The sequence below is a fragment of the Callospermophilus lateralis genome, chromosome 3, assembly GCF_048772815.1.
Source record: "Callospermophilus lateralis isolate mCalLat2 chromosome 3, mCalLat2.hap1, whole genome shotgun sequence".
In the NCBI taxonomy this organism is placed as follows: Eukaryota; Metazoa; Chordata; class Mammalia; order Rodentia; family Sciuridae; genus Callospermophilus; species Callospermophilus lateralis.
In genome coordinates, this window is record NC_135307.1 from 88,804,997 (window position 1) to 88,825,501 (window position 20,505).

The window sequence follows — 20,505 nt, forward strand, 5'->3', positions numbered from 1 at the left end:
TTTTGTTAAAATTTTTTATATTAAAAAGTGGCATGACTTCTTATGTAGAACAAAAATCTTGGGAAGGCAAAATTGGAAAAACCATTAAAACAGAAATATAGTGCTTCAAGTGAATCCCATCACCTTGTGATATCCCTTATAAACAGTCTTCAAATTAACACCAGACACTAGAACAGTCAATCCTAAGAGCAAGCAGCAGTCCAGGGCCTCCCCACTATTTCATGCAAGAATAACTGTTTAAGCCAGCAGTATCTGTTTCCTTTCTATAAGCTCCCTTGAGGCATTATAGTCCCTCTAGCAGGGTGTTCAATCATAGCACTTAGATGCAGTGCCTCTGGGCATCTAGTGCAACCCCAAAGAATGGCATGAAGGCAAACAAAGCATTGCCTAGGACTCCACAATGCTGCCCTTGGAGGCTTATAAAACAGTAGTTAAAAGTCTTGGAGTGTGCACCACATTGCCAGCAATGGGATGTGTCGCAATAGCAGATGTCAAAAGAGTTATGCTAATATTTCTCTTTAAAGTACATCTGAAATAGAAAAATCTTTAATATACACCATTTGTAAACAAAATTGCACTTGATTTTCCTTTTTTGTAAATGATCTGAATCTCACTGTAACTGTTTCTCTCTTTTTCTCCTTTTTTCCCCTTTTGATCATTGATAGAACCATGGCTCCTTTACTCAGAAGGGCTCTTTTTATTCAAAACTACCTCTGCAAGATGTGACCTAAACTTCCCAGAAAACTGAAAGACAATTAACAATCTCCCCTATGATCTATGCAACTCCCTAAATAAATAAAATTTACAGGCAGTTGCTCCTGGAGATTACATTATGGTGTTGATGGCAAAGTCCTTTAGAAGACATTAAACCTTTCAGTTTAACATATTATACAACTGAAACATATAAAGTTCAGGAACAACACATAAGTTGCATAAACATCCATGTCAGGATTTGGGAGGGAAAGGGCATCAATGTTGTAAATAAGCTTGTAGATTTTTCTCATCCTATGAACGTGTTTTCAATAAGATATTCTCCTTGTTCTGACACCTCTTGCCAGCTCCAATGCACACAGACCAAGGAACAGATCAGGATGTCACTGCCTCCTTTAATCCCATGGAACAATGGAGAAGACTGATAAAGAAGCTGATCTCTTCCCTGATACTAGCCATCTTCAACTTCAGATCTTCCCATCCTTTACTCCATTTTGGACCTTTCAAAGTGTGTAATCATTCGTTCCTAGGGAGTTAAAAAAAGGTTTATTCTAAGTATATTAATTCAAAATGGTATACATTCCAAATATCTTGTGTAAACTATCCAAATATATATTTTCCACAATACTTATCTTTTTTTTAAAAAATTTACTGTAAAGATGGTTTCTTTTTTTTTTATTGGTTGTTCAAAACATTACAAAGCTCTTGACATATCATATTTCATACATTAGATTCAAGTGGGTTATGAACTCCCATTTTTACCCCAAATCACAATACTTATCTTATTTACTTAGAGCAAAGGTTCCTAAATATCTGTGAAGATTTTGAAACATAAAAAGGTCCAGGCCCCACCCAAAATCAACTGAATCAAAATGGCTAGTTTTGGGACAACAAACCACAATGTGTATTCAGGGTCAATTAAATGACTGAACAAATATTATTAAGGATTAATAAGGATTTGTATCTCAATTAATTCAGGAATTTAACTTGAAGAACCAATCTAGATGTGGACAAAGATTTAGTACAATACTCAACATTACAACAAAATATTAGAAAGAACCAAGAGTCCAAAAATTAAGAGTTATGTTAAAAAAAAACTATCTTTACAACAAAATATTACAGACTTTTTAAAATTACACTGGATGAGAAAGCTCTAGGAACCTGCTGCACAACCATTTGCATACATTTAACCCCCTACTTAAGAATAGCTAAGAGAGTAGATCTTATGTTGTTTATATAAAATAGTATTTATACTATCATATTTCAAGTAAGAAAATTACCATTAAATTTCCATTTGTCATACAATTTTTATGTTTTTCTCATTTTTCCTTTGCTTCAATTGTTAAGTACCCATCACAAACATATCCCAAACTGATAGGATTGTAAATCCTTTTTGAATACAATTAATCGCATGAGATAATCTATTCTTCTGTTTTTATTAGAAATACTTTTCCTAAAATTCTGTTTTTCTTTTTCATTCTAGCAGCTCTCCAAGTCTGCTGCCCAGTTGTCTCTGTAAGAATATTTTACATTGTCATCCTAAGAATTTGCCTTGCCTCTCTTGTGTTGGATCCTTTATTTCCTGGATCCCAAATCTTTCTGTTAATCTTTCTGTTAGTTTTCTCATTTTCATGGAGAATATTTTCCAGTACTTTCCTAAAATTCTTATGTGACTTTAAATATCTTTACTTTAACCTAATATTGATGGTTTATTTAGGTTTAGAATTATAGGTTAAAAACTATTTTTCTTGGGCTGGTGTTGTAGCTCAGTGGTAAAGCACAGAACATGTGAGGCACTTGGTTCAATCCTCAGTACCATATAAAAATAAGTAAAATAAAGGTACTGTGTCCCTCTACAACTGAAAAAAAAATTTTAAAAAGACAATTTTTCTCAGAATTCAAAGGCATTGTTCTAACATCTTCTAGCTTTTATTGGAAGTTATTGTTATGTAATTTGTTTCTTCTGTAATTCATTTAAATTCTTTCAAGTTTTATAAAAAGAGAGGCCTTGGGGAAAGTGACATCAGCATACTGGCAAAACAAAAAGTGCTGGATACTCTTACCTCCACAAATGCCCTGATTCAACAATACACAGAACAATTCCTGGTGAAAAATTCAGGAAACAGCCTAGGGGCTCTTGTACCACGGAGTAAAACTAAATCAACTGTATCAAAGCCAAGAAGAAAATCTGAGGTCCCCCTTTTGCCATAATGTACTCCTTAAACCCTGCACAATGCCACATGAACTGTAGGAAACCTTTATCTCCTAGCTTCTCCCTGGGGAAGGAAGGGAAGGATTAGAACCTATATCCAACATCTTCACCTTTCTAGAAGCTGCCAGAAGGAAGCTGGTTTTTGTCTTGACTTTTGTCTTAAAAAAAAAGGGCCCCCAGGTTAAAAGTCATGGATAACCAAGGTTTGGTTTGGAATATCAATCACACACTTGCCAGCACAACTGCCTGAACCTCTCAAGTTCAGTGTAGAGTGAGTCAAAACCCCTAAATCCCAGCCTCTCCCTGGGGAAGAAAGACTTGGACTGTGATTAACATTCCAAAGCTTCAGGAAGTTGCCTGAAGGACTGGCTTCAGTCTGAGAACAAAAGTGGAACTCCTACACTTTAGGTGCCTGGAGCCCAGTGTGAACAAAAAAATAAAGAGCTTGAGGCTCACTGCTGCTCCAAGACCCACAGTGCAGCAGACAACAGGGGAACAAGAGATTATAAATTCCTGGGGTAAAACAGCAGATCCCTCTGACGGTGAATTCATATGTACAGAGAAGATACATATGTAGAGTAGGATGGAATTTTCCAGAGTCTCTGGCCAATCTGACTTGTGAGAATCTTCTGTACAAGGCATGTCACACTGAAAGTGATGATTTACTTTCTTTCTTTTTTAAGGAACAGACATCAATACAGAAAATTAAGCAAAATGGATAAACAAGGAAACAGGGACCAAATAAAGGAGCGAGAAAAATCTGCAGAAACTGACCCTAACAATTAAACAGAGGTTCATGAATTACCTAAGAGAATCCTAAATAACTAGATCAAGATAATAATGCATGAATAAAGTAAGAATTTCAACAAGATAGAAAACTTTAAAATATGCCAACAAACTGTAACCTAGAAGAAGTGAATAAACCCCTAGAAACACACAACCCGCCAAGACTGAATGATGAAGAAATAGAAAATAAGACTTACAACTAGATTTAACTCAAAACCTAAAAAAAAAAAAAAAAAAGCCCAGGAACAGATGGCTTTATTAGTGAATTCAACTAAACATAGTTAAAGACAAATATAAACTCTTCCCAAAAAGTGAAGACAAACTCATTTCAAAGGAACTTCCAAATGGACTCTATGAGGTCAGCATATCCAAAGCCAAAGACACTTCAAGAAAACTAATAAACCTGATGATTACCCATGCAAAAATTTTCAACATAACAAAAACTGAATTTGAAAGTACATTAATGGGCTGGGGATGTGGCTCAAGTGGTAGCGCGCTCGCCTGGCATGCGTGCGGCCTGGGTTCGATTCTCAGCACCACGTACAAACAAAGATGTTGTGTCCGCCGATAACTAAAAAATAAATATTAAAAAATTCTCTCTCTCTCTCTCTCCTCTCTCTCACTCTCTCTTTAAAAAAAAAAAAAAAGAAAAGAAAGTACATTAAAAGGATCACACACCATGATCAAGAGAGATTTATTCCTGAGATGCAAGGAAGGTTCAACATACAAAAATCAATGTGATACAATACATTAACATAATGAAGAACAAAAACTACATGATCAGATCAATTGTGATACAGAAAAACATTTGACAAAATTGACCACCCTTTCATGACATAAATTCAACAAACTAGGAATACTAAGAAATTGCCTCAACATAATAAAGCACATAAGTGAATAAAACTGACTTCATATACAGCAATGAGTAACTAAAAGCTTTGCTATGATCATAAAGAATACAAGAATGCCAATCTCACCATTTCTGGTCAATCAACACAGTACAGAAGTTCTAGCGAGATTAAACCAAAAAAAAAAAAAAAAAAAAAAAGAAACAAAAAAAGTAAAACAAACCTGTTAGAATAAATGAGTTCATTAAGATTGCATGATACTGAAAGACCCCAGCCCAGCAACCTTAGGCTTAGTTACAAAATTATTATGGCACGTCACAAACCTGCAGACAATGTGTTTTTCAGATAATCAGTTAAGTGTGACCGATTGAAAAGGGAAAAACAGGATGGTTGGGAAAGAGCAGAAAAATAGATTCCAGGGCATGCCTGACTAAACAGGGGCTAATAAGCAGGAATAGAAAATGACCAAGAATGCTCATATGTAACTGTCATGTGGTATTTTTCCAGGAACATAAAATGAAAAATAACTTTACCCTTTAGGTAACCTATATGCTGGGTTCAAAATAGCCAATAAGAAACCTGTTGCTTACCGCGCGCGCGAAACCTGCCCCTTGACCCTATAAAAAACCTGTACCCCAAAGCCCGGTGTGCCAGTTCACCAAAGCTCCGGCTGAGGTTTCGCTGAGCACCCACAGGCGTCTGTGTCTGAATAAACCTCTTGTGTTTGCAGCCAGTGCCTCGTGCGTCTTTCTTGGACAGGGAATCGGTGGGACTTTCAATACAAAACCAAAATATGACAATTAATGTCACTTTTTAGTTGTCAATGGACATTTATTAATTTATTTACATGTGGTACTGAGGATTGAACCTAGTGCTTCACACAAGCTAGGCAAGCACTCTCCCACAGAACCACAACCCCAGCCCCTCTTCTTTCATTCTCCTTTTTTTTTTTTTTTTTTTTAAACAGTGCTGAGGATTGCCTTGCGCATATGCTAGGCACGCACTCTATCACTGAGCTACCCAACTCCCCAACTCAATCACTTACTAACAAAGAACTATCCAAAAAAGATATTAAGAACACAAACTCATTTACAATAGTAACAAAAAAAATACTTAATTAAAACAATATGGTACTGGCATCAAAACTGACACAAAACAAAATAGAATGCCCAGAAATAAAACCCACACACACACACAGTATATGATGTTTGAAAAGGCTATAAAGTCTATACAATGAGGAAAGGATAGGTTCTTCAATAAATGGTACTGGAAAAACTGGATATTCACATGCAAATCTGTTTGATTTTAATAAGCTTGAATCTTATGTACATAATCTTATGTACAAAACAGATTAAAGACTTAAAACTAATATCTGAAACTAGAAAACTCCTAGGAGAAAAAAAATAAGATTCTTGACACTAATATTGGCACCAAGAATAACAATAGACCCAAAGAATTCAAACTGAAAAGCCTCTGCACTGCACAGGAAATGAGAGCTTGAGAAGCAATATATGGGATAGGGGAAGATAGTTGCAAATTATGCACCTGATATGGGGTTAATACCAGAAACTCTTAAAACTCAACAGCAAAAAAATCAACTAAGCTTAAAAATGGAAAAATGACCAACAGATAGAGGCCTGTATGTGTGTGTGTTAAATGATCAGCATCACAAATCATCAGGGAAATGCAAATAAAAACCACAATGAGCTATCACCTTATAACTATTAAGGTAGCATTATCAAAAAGCAAAAAATAACAAGTAGTGGCAAGACTGTGAAGAAAATGGATCCTTGAGTTCTGTTGGTAAGAATGTAAAATGGTATCATAACTACAGAAAATAGCAGGTTCCTCATAAAATTAAAAATAGAACTACTTTTATGATCCAGAATCCCACTTCTGAAAAGAACTAAAAGCAGAATCTCAAAGAGATATCTGTATATCCGTGTTCACTGTAGCACTATTCACAATGGAATTAATAAGAAAAATGTCAGATATAGTGCGAGTGTGTACACACACACACACACACACACACACACACACCATGGAATACAGTTAATTCAGTTTTAAAAAGAGAAAGAAATCCTGCCTTGGGTGAACTTTCAGGAGCTTATGTTAAGTGAAATAAGCACATCATAGAAGACAAGTACTTCATGAATCCACTTAGTATGAGGTATCTAAAATAGTCAAATGCACGGAAAGTAGAATGACAGATGCCATGAGCTAGAGGAGGCGAAAGGAGAGGCTGCTATTTAACAGGTGTAAGTTTCTGTTAAACAAGAATTTCTATAAATTTAATGTGTAACAATGTGCCTATACTTAGCAATACTGTAATGTAGACTAAAAAACGTTTTAAGGAGGGTAGATCTTATTGTTATATTTTCTTACCCCCCCCCACACACACAAAGCCTCACTGTCACATACACTTGCAAAGTCCCACATAATTTATTCATAAAAGAAAACATGAGGGCTGACGTTGTGGCTCAGTGGTAGTGCGCTTGCCTTGCAAACATGAGGCCCTGGGTTTGATCCTCAGCACCACATAAAAACAAATAAAGGTACTGTGTCCAACTACAACCAAAAAATAAATATTAAAAAAAAGAAAGAAAACATGAACACCTATACCTCAGATACAGCATTCATCTCCAGAATATAAAAAGAACTCAAAACACTACACCAAAAAACCACAAATAACCCAGTCAATAAATGACCAAAGGAACTGAAAAGGCACTTCACAAAAAAAGAAATACAAATGGTCAAAAATATATACGAAAAAATATTCAACATCTCTAGCAATTAGAGAAATGCAAATTAAAAGTACACCGAGATTCCATCTCACTCCAGGCAGAAAAGCAATTATCAAGAATACAAGTGACAGTAAATGTTGACAAGAACATGAGGAAAAAGGTTCACTCATACATTGCTGGTGGGACTGCAAATTGGTGCAACCATTCTGGAAAGGAGTATGGACATTCCTCAGAAAACTTGGAATGGAACCACCATTTGACCTAGCTATCCCACTCCTCAGTTTATACCCAAAGGACTTAAAATCAGCACACTACAGTGATGCAGTCACATCAATGTTTATAGCAGCTCAATTCACAATAGCTAAGCTATGGAACCAACCCGGGTGCCCTTCAATAGATGAATGAATAAAGGAAATGTGGTATGTATACACAATGAAATATTACTCACCCATAAAGAAGAAAGAAATTATGGCATTTGCCAGTAAATGGATGGAACTTGAGACTATCATTCTAAGTAAAATAAGCCAATCCCAAAAAAACCAAAGGCCAAATGTTCTCTCTGATATGTGGATGCTCACCCATAACAAGGGAGGGAAGGGAGGGGAATGGGAATGAGAAAGACAGCAGAATGATTCAGACATAACTTTTCTATGCTCACATATGAATACATGACCAGTTAACTCCACATCATGTTCAACCACAAGAATGGGATCAAAATTGTAATGGGCTGCACCCCATGTGTATAACATGTCAAAACATGCCCTACTGTCATGTGTATCTAAAATCAACAAATGAAAAAATTTAAATTAAAAAAAAGATGGGCTGGGGTTGTGGCTCAGCGGTAGAGTACTTGCCTAGCAGGTGCAAGGCCCTGGGTTAGATCCTCAGCACCACATAAAAATAAATAAACAAAATAAAGGTATTGTGTACAACTAAAAAATAAATATTTTAAAAAAAAACATGAACAGATGATTGTTATCAGGCCACCAAAAATATGGTGGTAAACCCTTTATTTCCATGAATGGCACAATTAGGTTTCATGCAGTCAGGCCTCTGGTTGGAATACAGCATGGCTAGAGAATTAAAACCAAAGGGAAACCCTGATAGAAAATAATTAGCAGAGGGCTGGGGATGTGGCTCAAGCCGTAGCGCGCTCGCCTGGCATGCGTGCGGCCTGGGTTCGATCCTCAGCACCACATACAAACAAAGATGTTGTGTCCGCCGAAAACTAAAATATAAATATTAAAAAAAAAAGAAAATAATTAGCAGAGAAAGACCCCATGATAGAGACCTCAGAACTGCAAAATACACCACAGAAAGCAAAGTGCTATGTGGATAGGTTCAAATCTCAATGTTAACGGTCTCAATTATTTCAACTAATAGAATAGCTAAAGAATTTGACACTGTATGCAATGTCACACAGCAGGTCAGTGGAAAATGAACAAATCATTTTTAGTAACCAGTTCAATAAAATGAGTCAGAATCAGAAAAGATATTTCTAGAAGGCATTCTGAAATCAAGACATTGTAGAGTAATCTAACATTCAAAATAGGTTTTAAAAATAATTCCTATGAACCCAGGCCACAATGCTTAAAAAAGACTTCATGTGAAGCCTCTTAATTGAACTATATGGAGGCATATTAAAACTTAAAAATCAACATGAACATTAGCAGTACTAAATATGATCCTCATTGTCTAAAATGGTAGTGACTTAGGAACATGAAATATAAGAGATAACAAAATAATTTACATTTTGTCTACTGTATTCCTTTCTCAAACTTTTTATTATTTTGCCAAATTTAGCTACATTCAGATAAAATTTTAATTTCCTAGAGACAGTATTTTTTACTCAATTTAAGCAAAAACATCTTCAAGTCTGACCATATTATTCTGGAAAAGAAAAAAAGGGGACATGCTAGACAGACATAAAGAAATGAAACCTTCTTGGGGATGGGGCTGTGGCTCTGTGGTAGAGTGTTCGCCTCACATGTGTGAGGCACTGGGTTCAATCCTCAGCACCACGTAAAAATAAACAAAGGTGAAAAAAAAAAAAAGAAATGAAACGTTCTTTATTGTATTTTTATTTCCATTCTTGTTCTTTTCAACTCTACCAATTATAGTTCTTTAGCCCACACTGAGTAAAAATAAATAGAATCTCCCTAAACAAAGGATTCATGACTTGCTAGTAAATCACAAGATCCAAAGACTTAATATACATATGATTACTAACCTCATCTGAATCCAGAAGGGCCGGAAGTGCTCTGCAGAGAGAAAAACACTAAATTGAACAATGTAAAATAAAGCCGTAAATGGTTCAAAAAAGTGGAATAATGATTTTTTGTTGTTGTTGTTGTTAACAGGTATTAAACCTTGGGGCACATCCCCAACCCTTTTTATATTTTATTTTGAGACAGGGTCTCACTAAGTTGCTTAGGGCCTCACTAAGTTGCTAATGCTGACTTTGAACTTGCAATCCTCCTGCCTCCCAAGCTGCTTGGATTACAGGCCATACCATGCCCAGTATGAACATGGGAATGCTGGTATCTCTTCAACATACCTAATTTAAGCTTTCTTGTGATTTAACTAAGATTTGTATCTTATTAACACCCCCTTTAAGGGGAGGAAAAAAGCAAATAAAATAAACAAGAATCAGAGTTTACTAGAATTGTATAGAAAACAATAAACATGTTCTACAATATGATAGAATCAATATTTCATTAATATTACAGCTCTGGAAAGGAACTCAAAAATTTCAAAAGTACTATCTCATTGATTTTGGGAAGATCTATAGCTAAATCTATCTAAGCCGAAATGTTATCTGAATGACTAATCCCAATTATTTCTTTGTATATTATTTCTTATCTACTAAAATCATTCTTCAACATTTTAAATTCTCATTATTATACTCCTCAGCTCTTTCATTTAAAACAAATAAGTAGTACTAACTTTCAAATAGGATCCTTACAGTAATAGTAATGATTCAAACACTTACACATCTGTCACAGAAGAAGGAACATTCTCTTCTACCCACTTCAAATCATCTTCCTGCTGGGAATATAACACCAATTGTTATTAAAACACACTGCGTAATACATCAAGTAAAAATATGTTTTAAGATCTTTAGTCTTTTGTAATTCTAAGTAGTATATTCATATAACAAATGAGACTTCTAATAGGAAAGTCAAATTATTAAAAAAAATTTTTTAATTATCTTCAACTAATTTCTCCCAAATGTCCCCACTACCCATTGTTTTTCCTGGTAACCATTGCTCTACCCTTACTTCTATGAATTCAACATTTTTGGGTTCCTTATAGAAGAGAGATCATGAAGTATTGTTTTCCTATGCCTGGCTTATTTCACTTAACAAAATGCCTTCCAGGTTCATCAATGTTATTGAGAATGACAAAGTTTCTTATTTTAAGACTGATCAGTATTAAACTGCGTATATACACATTTTCATAATCCACTCGTCCAGTAACACTTTGGTTGATTCTATATCATTGCTATTATGAATGCTGCAATGAACATGGGAATGTGGGTATCTCTTCAACATGGTGATTTCCTTTGAAAATATACCTAGTAGGATCATACCAAGCTGGATCATACAGTTCTATTTTTGAGAAACTTCTCTATTGGTTTTCATCACGGTGATACTAACTTACATTCTTACCAACAGTGTGCAAGGGTTCCCTTTACTCCACAAGCCACATGCTCATCTTTTGTCCTTTTTTTTTTTTTTTTAATCGGTACTGGGGATTGAACTCACGGGCATTCGACCACTGAGCCAAATTCCCAACCACCATCCCCAACCCATCTTTTGTCCTTTTGACAATAGCCACTCTAATAGGTGTGAGGAGATATTTCATTATGGTTTTAATTCTCAATTCTTGATTATGATGATGTTTTTTCACATACCTATTTATATTTGAATTCTTTTGAGAAATGTCTAATCTGGTCTTGTTTTTAATGGGGTTGTTTTCTTGCTATTGAGTTGTCTGAGTTCCTTATATAAATTGCATATTTTTTAAAAAATACTTTGCTTAGTTGCCAATGGACGTTTATTTTATTTATTCATATGTAGTGCTGAGAATCGAACCCAAGGCCTCACACATGCTAGGCAAGCGCTCTACCACTGAGCCACAATCCCACCCTATAAACTGCATTAACCCCCTCAGATATATGGTTCACAAATATTTACTCTCAGCCTATAAGGTGTCTTTTCACCTGCTATTTACCTTAGAAACTATTTTTAGTTTAAGATAATTCCCTTTCTTTATTTTTGCTTTTGTGACCTGTACTTTTCAAGTCATATTAAAAAAAAATCATTACCCAGATTAATACTATAGAGTACTTTTCTCCCAGTAGTTTTACAGTTTCAGGTGTGTGTTTAAGTCCTTAATCCATTCTGAAGATTTATACATGGTATGACACAAGGGTCAATTTCAGTCTTCTGCATATGTCTATCCAGTTTTCCCAACACCATTTATTTAAAAAAAACTATCCTTTCCCTATTTGGGGTCCGTGGTATCTTTGTAGAGAACCAAGTGACCATAAGGCATGAATTTACTTCTAGGCTTTCTATTATGTTCCACTGGTCTATGTGTCTATTTTTATGCCAGTACCATGCTGTTTTTTTATTTTATTTTTATTAGTTGTTCATGGACCTTTATTTTATTTACTCATTTATATGTGGTGCAGAGAATTAAACCCAGTGCCTTGCACATGCTAGACAAGCATTCTACCACTGAGCCACAACCCAGCCCACCATGCTATTTTGATATTACAGCACAGCAGGGTTTTTTTCCCTCTTCCCAGCCAGGCAGCAGGGTGGTAAGCTGGGGCTCAAATCCAGGGCCTATACATGCTAAACATAAGATCTACTGAGGTACATTCCCAGATCTGTGTAGTACATTTTAAAGTCAGACTGTACGATGTCTCCAGCTTTGTACTTTTTGCGCAAGTGTACTCTAGTTATTAAGGGTCTTTTGTGGTTCTTTTATAAATTCTAGGATTATTTTTTCTATTTCTATAAAAAATGTCATTGGAATTTTGATATGGACTGCACTGACTGCTTCGGGTAGTATGAGCATTGTAACAATATTAAGTCTTTTAATTCAATGAATACAAATTATCTTTCCATTAATTTGTGTTTTCTGAAATTTCTTTCATCAATAGTTTATGGTGTTCAGTATACAGTTTTTTTTACTTCCTTGGTTACGCTTATTCTTGAGTAATTTATTTTTCTGCAGCTATTATAAAAAGGATTTCTTTCTTGATTTATCTCTCACATAGTTCAATGCCAGTATACAGAAATGAAACTGATTTTGGTATGCTAATTTTGAATCCTGCAACTTTACTGAAATTTGTTAGTTTTAATAGTTTTTTGGTGGAGTCTTTAACAGTTTCTATATGTAAGATAATGTCACCTGTAAACAGAAACAAATTAACTTCCTTTCCAACTTAGACGCCTTTTTCTTCTTTTTCTTGCCTACTTTACTCTGGGTAGAATGAAATAATTTTGTCTTTAAAATCATGTAACAGAAATATAAAATAATGTCTACAGCCTTAAATGTTCTCTCCTCAGTGGCCTAATAGTGTTTTTTTTAAATAATATTTTTAGTTGCAGATGGATAGACACACTATTTTATTTATTTATTTATTTATTTATTTATTTATTTATTTATTTATTTATTTATTTATGTAGTGCTGAAGATGGAACCCATTGCCTCGCATGTGCTAGGCAAGTGCTCTACCACTGAGCTACAATTCTAGCTCGGCCTAATAGTTTGCTTCATGCAGGCTTTGCCCCTTAAGGTTGGACTAAATTCTAAAGCCCTCCTATAAAAAAATGAATACTCAATTTTTAGAACAAAACATTAGGTCTTTACCACAAAAAAAGACATCAGGTTATTAACGGAACTATGACCTCACTGATGAAAACCATTAAAAAGAACAATCAGATTGGTCTAGTATTTTTTCAAAATATAGTAGCATATCATCTAGTTAAAGATTCTTAGACCCTAGTCTCTCTTGCTGCCTGTTTTTAGAAATGTAAATGTGATAAATAAGATTGTAAAGTAAGCCTAATTATAGGATAGGTACAAAAATCATTAAGATGTAACCATAACTGCTGGGTTTTACCCAAGGCTAAAAGGCCATGCAAAAAATCAAAGAAGAAAGGGGGGGAAAAAAAAAAGTGATACTTACTGCTTTGTTTACCTTACTATTTCCATTAGGTTCTTGTTTGGTACCTCTCATTTTCATCCCCTCTGTACAAGAAAAGGGAAAAAAAAAAAAAAAAAAACAACCACAGATATGTCAACTTTGTCAATAGACCAGCAATGAACACAAAATTGAATTCAGAGCTTTATTTTAAGTTACCTCTGTGAATTATATAACAGATATCTCCCCATCTTTACATTTATACTAGGGAGTTCAAAGCTAAATTTCTAGCTTGTTTCTAGAAAGTAAACTGGACATTTTTTTGGAATTATTTAATCAATTTATCATGGCTTCATCTTAAAACTTATATCCTGACTGGGGAATAGCTAGATGGTGGAGCACTTGCCTAGTCTGCATAAGGTCCTGGGCTCAATCCCCAGCACCACCATACACCACACACACACACACACAAAAAAAAAAAAAACCCTTAAAACTTATACTCTTGTTTGCTCTTTACCTAACTTTACCACATACCAAATTCAGGAACAAAACTGTTATAAAATAATAATAGCCTATATGAAAAAATATTTAAAACACAAATAAAAGGTGAATTTTATCACTACCAAAGCTTTCTTTCAGCATAGGTTCCTTTTGTTCATCTTCCTCCTCTTCTTCAGACAATGGTGAAAAGGCAAACCTGATGGAACAATGTCAGAATAGAAAGAAAAATTAGAAAACTACAAAAACTGTTCTACTATCTGGATTACCCCCAACCCCCAGTACTGGCAATTAAACCCAGGGGCACTTTTACATCCCCAGTCCTTTTTAGCTTTATATTCGGAGACAGGACCTCACTAAGTTGCCGAGGTTAGTCTTGAACTTGTGCTCTTCCTACCTCAGTCTCCCTAGTAGGTGGGATTGTGCCAGCATTCCCAGCTATTATATGAATTTTACAGGACTTAAATAATTGCAATTGCAGTAAAATTCACAAAAATCAGTTTAGGGAATATTAATTTTTCCCTTCAGAAAGCTCTTAAATATCTATATTAGCAAAAGAGAAGAAGAGTCCATACTTATGAGTGCAGACTACCTGGAACCTTCAGACAAGTTACTTAATCTCTTTGTACTCCTAGGTTTCCTCATTTGTACGTGGGGATAATAGAGTATTACTTAAAACACTCACAGAGTTTTTTGTGCTTAAACAATAGCTGAAACTTCTTTTTTAACTCTTTAAGTTATTTTTATATGTATTTTTTAGTTGTTGATAGACCTTTGTTTTATTCATTTATTTATATGTGGTGCTGAGAATCAAACCAGTGCCTCACACATACTAGGCAAGTACTCTACCACTGAGCCAGAACATCAGCCTAATACCTGAAACTTTTAGCAAAGCCACTCTGTGAGGCTACATATCATACAAAGTAAATTTTCATCTAATTTACAGTATCAGCCTTCAAACTGAGAATTAAGGAAAGCCTAATCTTGTGTGTTGCAGGTAATATAAAACTTGTTTCCAAGTGGGAAGCTCATAAGATGAAGGTCTGGTTTGGTACACCTCCAATGCTGCTCCCTCACACCTCTTTAAGTGACTCAGTAAAGTAGCTGCCTCAGCTTTAGCTTTGACCTCATTATGTACTTTAAATTTTATTGTTACCCTAATATTTTCATTCTGCTTTGTTTTTAAATCTTCCTTTCACATGAAAACTCTTTAATAAGCTAGAAATGCAGAATGTCTGTCATTTGTTAAAGGTTAACAAATGTCATGGTAAATATCATAGTTAATCATAATACCTGACTGCATCTAAAATCAGAATAAGGAGACTTACTCTCACCACCTCTATTCAATGTTACATAGGAAGACCTAACCAATATAATAAGAGTCAGAAAGATGATTTGTTAAGGAATAAACATTATGATTACTTTAGACAAAAACCCATCTGAGGTAAAATCTAGAAATTGTCAGAAGTAACAAGATAATGTATCAACAGCATTTAGCTGGGTGCAGTGGAACCTGCCTGAAATCCCAGTTACTCAGGAGGCTGAGGCAAGGGGATTCCAAGTCAAGGCCAAGCTTGGTAGTTTAACGAGATCCTGTCTCAAAATTTAAAAAGGCTGAGGATGTAGCTTAATGATAGAGCACCCTTGGGTTCAATCCCCAGTACAGGGAGCAAGTGGAGTGGGGATAGGGGGAGGGAGGAATCAACAGCATTCCTACATATTTGGAAAAACCATACGTAATATTTTTGAAGCTTTCATTCATATAAAAAATTAAAAAACATAAATGAAGCACTAAAAGAATGGAAATAACATATCCAAAGATGGAATTATAAAAAAGATATAATTTCCCCTCATTAATTCAATAATTCAACTAAATTCTAATCAAAATCTTTATAAAGTTTTCCTTGAATTAAACAAGCATATTAATTTTTAAAATTAACATTTTTAAAAATGATTAGGGATAGAGGTTTAGGTACTCCAGATACCAAGAGTTGTCAGGAAGTTATGTAATTAAACCAGGATACTGATGAAGAAGCAAAATAATGGAAAAAGAGAACACAAACATGGGCTGGGGATGCGGCTCAAGCGGTAGTGTGCTCGCCTGGCATGGGTGTGGCCTGGGTTGGATCCTCAGCACCACATACAAATAAAGATGTTGTGTCCGCCGAAAACTAAAAAATAAATATTATTAAAAAAAAAAAAAAAAGAGAACACAAACAATTCTTGGTGAATGAAAACTTTGATGGTGAATTTAAAATAACCTTCTGACCTCACCTTAGGTTAGGAAAGAATTTCTTAAACAAGATACAAAATGTAAAATCCATAAAGGAAAAAATGACAAATGTGACTTCCTATTTCTGCATTTTTATATGACAAAAACAGCACAGAAAAATTAAAAGGTAATGAATATCTTCAGTACTACAAAGAAAATATTGGCTCTTAAAACATATTAGGAATTACTACAAATCAATACATAAATGACTGCTATGATTTGAAATGTCTGTCCCCTCTAAAACTCGTGAGAATTTCATTTCATTCTCAGAGCAACAGAATTTGAGATGGGGTTTAATGGGAGATGTTTAGATTGTGAGGGTTATGCCCTGGTTAATGGACTGGTTAATGCTTTTGCAAGTGGGCTCTCCCTCTTCCTTTATGTCTTCACCACGTGATGACACAGTAAGAAGGCCCTCACCAGATGCTGGCAACCTTGATCTTGGGACTTCTCAGCCTCCAGATCAGTGAGTCAAGGAATTTCTCTTCATTATAAATTACCCAGTCTGTGGCATTTTATTAAAATGGACTAAAACAATGATCAGTAAGCCAATAAAAAATAAGCCAGCAATAACAGGTTAATTCACAAAACTAAATGACTGTTAACATATAAAATATTTTAAAAAGCTCAAACATAAGTGCAAATAAAAATCACACTAAATATTAACTCTTATCCACTATACCTTCGAAAACTAAAGTAATAGGGAGATGTAGAAGGGCAGAGAGAAAAGCTTCTCTCATTTTACTATTATATACACAATTTGTTTCAGGTTCTTTATGAGAATGCAATCCAGAAAATACTTTCAAAGTTAAAAATATACATATCCTTTAACTCAGTGATTTGAAGCACACTAATTAAATATTGAATTATGCGCCAGTGTGTCATGAAAAATTAACCTTATATAACCAAGAGTGGTCTGACCATTCCCCTTGACTTCTATGAAGTAATCTCTGTAGCACTGAAATATCAGGCCTGATGGGAATGTTTTTGTTTGCCTGGGTGATCTGGATAAAGACAGTTCAATAGTGTGATTTATGATAGAGGCTTTGGCTCCACCACATCAGTTCCAACCTCTGGAGAACTGGAGACTAAAGATATTAGCCCAGTTTTCAGGAGGACACTCCCTGAATAAATCTCACTAAAAACTCTGGACACTAAAGGTTCAGGAGAGTACCCTGGATGGCAATACTCTATATGTACTGTTACATACTACAGCTGGGAATAAGTAATGTCATCCATCACTCTATGAGGACAGAATTATGACAAGTTTCTGTTTAGGCTCTTCCTGAACTCTGCCCCATGTGCTTCTTCTCTTGTATTTGTACCTTTCCTAAGGTACAAATAGGTAGCTATGAGCATTACCAGCTTTCACTAAGTTTTGTGAGTCCTAGCAAATGATCAAAGCTAAAACCGGTTTTGGGAACCTCCAGGCTTGCAATTGAGGTCAGAAGGGAAAGCTGTCTTATGGGGACTGTCCCAATGGACTCTGTAGTTCAGCTAACTATGGGTAGCTGTAGTCAGAAGTCAGATTCTGACTCATTGAAACATGTTGTTTAATAAAATGAAGGATGAGGGCTGGGGCTGTAGCTCAGTGGTAGAACACTTGCCTAGCATGTGTGAGGTTTGATTCTCAACACCACATACAAATAAATAAAACAAAGGTCCATTGACAACTAGGAAAAAAAAATTTAAAAAATTAAAATAAAATAAGGAATAGGAGGGTGGAAGTTAGTGAACCTTTGAATCCCATACTGGCATAGGGTCAGCCATGATATGGAATTGCAGCTGTGCTATTATCATTATTGGAGCTAAAAATTACCAACAAAATTTAGAAATGATGGCTCAACTCCTGGGGAGTTGGCCTGATGGATGTATAAAAAAATGCAAAGTAACAAGAAAGAAGAAAAATGTATAACACCTTAGTTATTGTTTTTGTAATAACTAAAATGAAAATAAGGAAGAATGTTGGAGCAGATCCTTATGATGGGCCAAGTTGGATGTAGGCCTATCTGACACTGTGTCAAGTTTGGGCTCTTGCTGAGTAGTTACAGCCACCTCTAAATCACTTTAAAAGGGAAAAACTATACTGAAACAATAAAGAGCAAAGATTAGAATGATTTGTAAAAAGACAATGGATAAAAGAAGGGGGAAATAAAGAGGGGAGAGGAGTTAGGGGACTTGCTCCAGCAGAGTGGAAGTCTTTAAATAGTTATTAGAAAATGGGATGATGCAGGTATGGTAGTGGGGCCTGTAGTCCCAGCTACTCCAGGGATGGAAGCAGGAGGACTGCTTGAGCCCACGAGTTCTAGGTCTGCCTAGCAATATAGTAAGACTGACAACCAGAAAAGGAAGGAAAGCAGGAGAAAAGGAGAGAAGGAAAAAAGACAAAAAGAAAAAGCCAGGAAGGAAAAACAGGCAGAAAGTGAGGAAGGGAGGAAAAAAGAAAGGAGGAAAGGGGGAAATGGAGAAAGAGAAGGAAAAGAAAGGAGAAAGGTGAGTAAAAGAAGATTCTAACTTGAATAGGGAATAAAATGGGAAAGGATATACCACATTAAGCTACTAATAACACTGAAGTCATGGGGAATGGAGGCAATGTTTAAAAGAAAAGGGAAAACTTTTTTTAAAGACCAAGGAAGCAAAGCATTTTAAATACAGACATTGCTAGCAAGTCACCAGTATTATCTAAAAATAGATTTAAAAGGAGAGTTCCCAAAACATCTATATGTTCTTTTTGAATAGTGAGATTTCAGATCTCCTCTATTTTCTTGCATGGCTTTTCTGTTACTTGACTTTCTTTCTTTCTTTTTTTTTTTTAACTTCTTTTATAACTTTATTTTATTTGTTTATATGTGGTGCTGAGGATCAAACCCAGGGCCTTGCATGTGCGAAGCAAGTGTTCTACTGCTGAGCCATAACCCCAGCCCCCTGACTTTCTTTCATTGCTATATTTAATTATAAAATTAGCTATTCAAGGGGACCGGGTTGTGGCTCAATGGTAGAGCCTAGCATGCATGAGGCACTGGGTTCAATCCCCAGCACAACATAAAAATAGACAAATAAAATAAAGGTATTGTGTCCATCTACAACTAAAAAATATTTTTTTAAAAAAATTAGTTGTTCAAACTGGACACAGAGGTGTCCCCCATAATTCCAGCTACTCAGGAGTGTGAAACAGGAGGATTTTGAATTTGAGGACAGAATGAGCAATACCACAAGACCCCATTTCATAAAAAAGAGCTGTTCAGTTATTTACCTTTCCTTCTTTGGTGTGACTGTTTAATATAAGCTCTTAACTGTCTAATTAAAAAAGAGGACAGAAGGGTTTTTTTAAAAAAAAAAAGGGAAACAAAGGCATGGATATTCACAAAACAATAACAGGCAACTCTTTAATAACAGAGATTTGTATATAGTTGAACAAACTGAATTCACATGTGGATTTTTAATTCCTAAGTCAATCGCTTAAGTCTTCATTTTACTCTACTGTTATAAAGTGAGTTGGGTAGGGCCTACAGAAATTTGTCTTTTCTTCTGGACAGCTGACAGAAGAGACTGTCATTTACCTATATAATTATCAGAAGATGTCAGATTTGAAAGGAACCCAATTCAATTGACACAGCCCTGACAAACTCCTCTAAAATACCACTCCTAATTCATGAAATAGCTATTTAACCATTAGCAGAATAAGTAAAAGAGTCCAAGAACCTCTGATTATTTGCTGATGGCCGCCAGAGAACCATGATGACAAAGAGGATCATGGAGAACAGCAACCGCCAGATGGCATCGTCCACCCAAAGTTCCCGCCAGTCCTACAGTGAAGGTGGGGAAAAGTACAATGTCTATATTTATTATCTTTATACTTTGCTCACAAAGCCCTTGGCATAGAACAAGAATCACTTATTTATGCACTTATGTTATATTTACTAAGAGCTTGATATGTGCTAAGTGTTAGGAATACAAAGTGAATAAATGTAGTTTCTTCCTTTGCAGTGCTTACTGTGCTTAAAGAAAAGGCACCATCTGAACAGAAACATCAAATTCACCAGCTCTTAGAATCTTTGGAGAAGGGTTTTATTTCGGGTAAGAAAAAGTAATATAAGGTTTTATACTTTATAATATTCATTTTCATTTTTTGCCAAAACAGAGTCTTAGCTGCCTCCAAATAAATCCTACTTGCCAACTATAATGCACCAATTTAAAAAAAGTGGGGAAAAAATCCAATTGGCTACAGACTTTGTGCTCAGATCTTAAAGACAGGGCTTCTACTCAAATAG

At 35.3% G+C, this 20,505-nt stretch overlaps 1 protein-coding gene across 2 annotated transcripts in view; it reads right to left on the reverse strand.

Moving 5' to 3' along the window:
- Tmem87a (transmembrane protein 87A) overlaps positions 1 to 20,505 on the reverse strand; it is a 60,372-nt gene continuing 39,867 nt past the window's right edge. For both annotated transcript variants that reach the window (XM_076850621.2, XM_076850622.2), the window contains exons 15-20: positions 19,937 to 20,040; positions 14,088 to 14,161; positions 13,510 to 13,571; positions 10,294 to 10,349; positions 9,532 to 9,562; positions 1 to 1,237 (exon numbers count right to left, since the gene is read on the reverse strand). In XM_076850621.2, the coding sequence (XP_076706736.1) occupies positions 1,196 to 1,237; positions 9,532 to 9,562; positions 10,294 to 10,349; positions 13,510 to 13,571; positions 14,088 to 14,161; positions 19,937 to 20,040 (369 nt within the window). In that variant the 3' untranslated portion in view covers positions 1 to 1,195. The remainder of the gene's footprint in view (positions 1,238 to 9,531; positions 9,563 to 10,293; positions 10,350 to 13,509; positions 13,572 to 14,087; positions 14,162 to 19,936; positions 20,041 to 20,505) is intronic.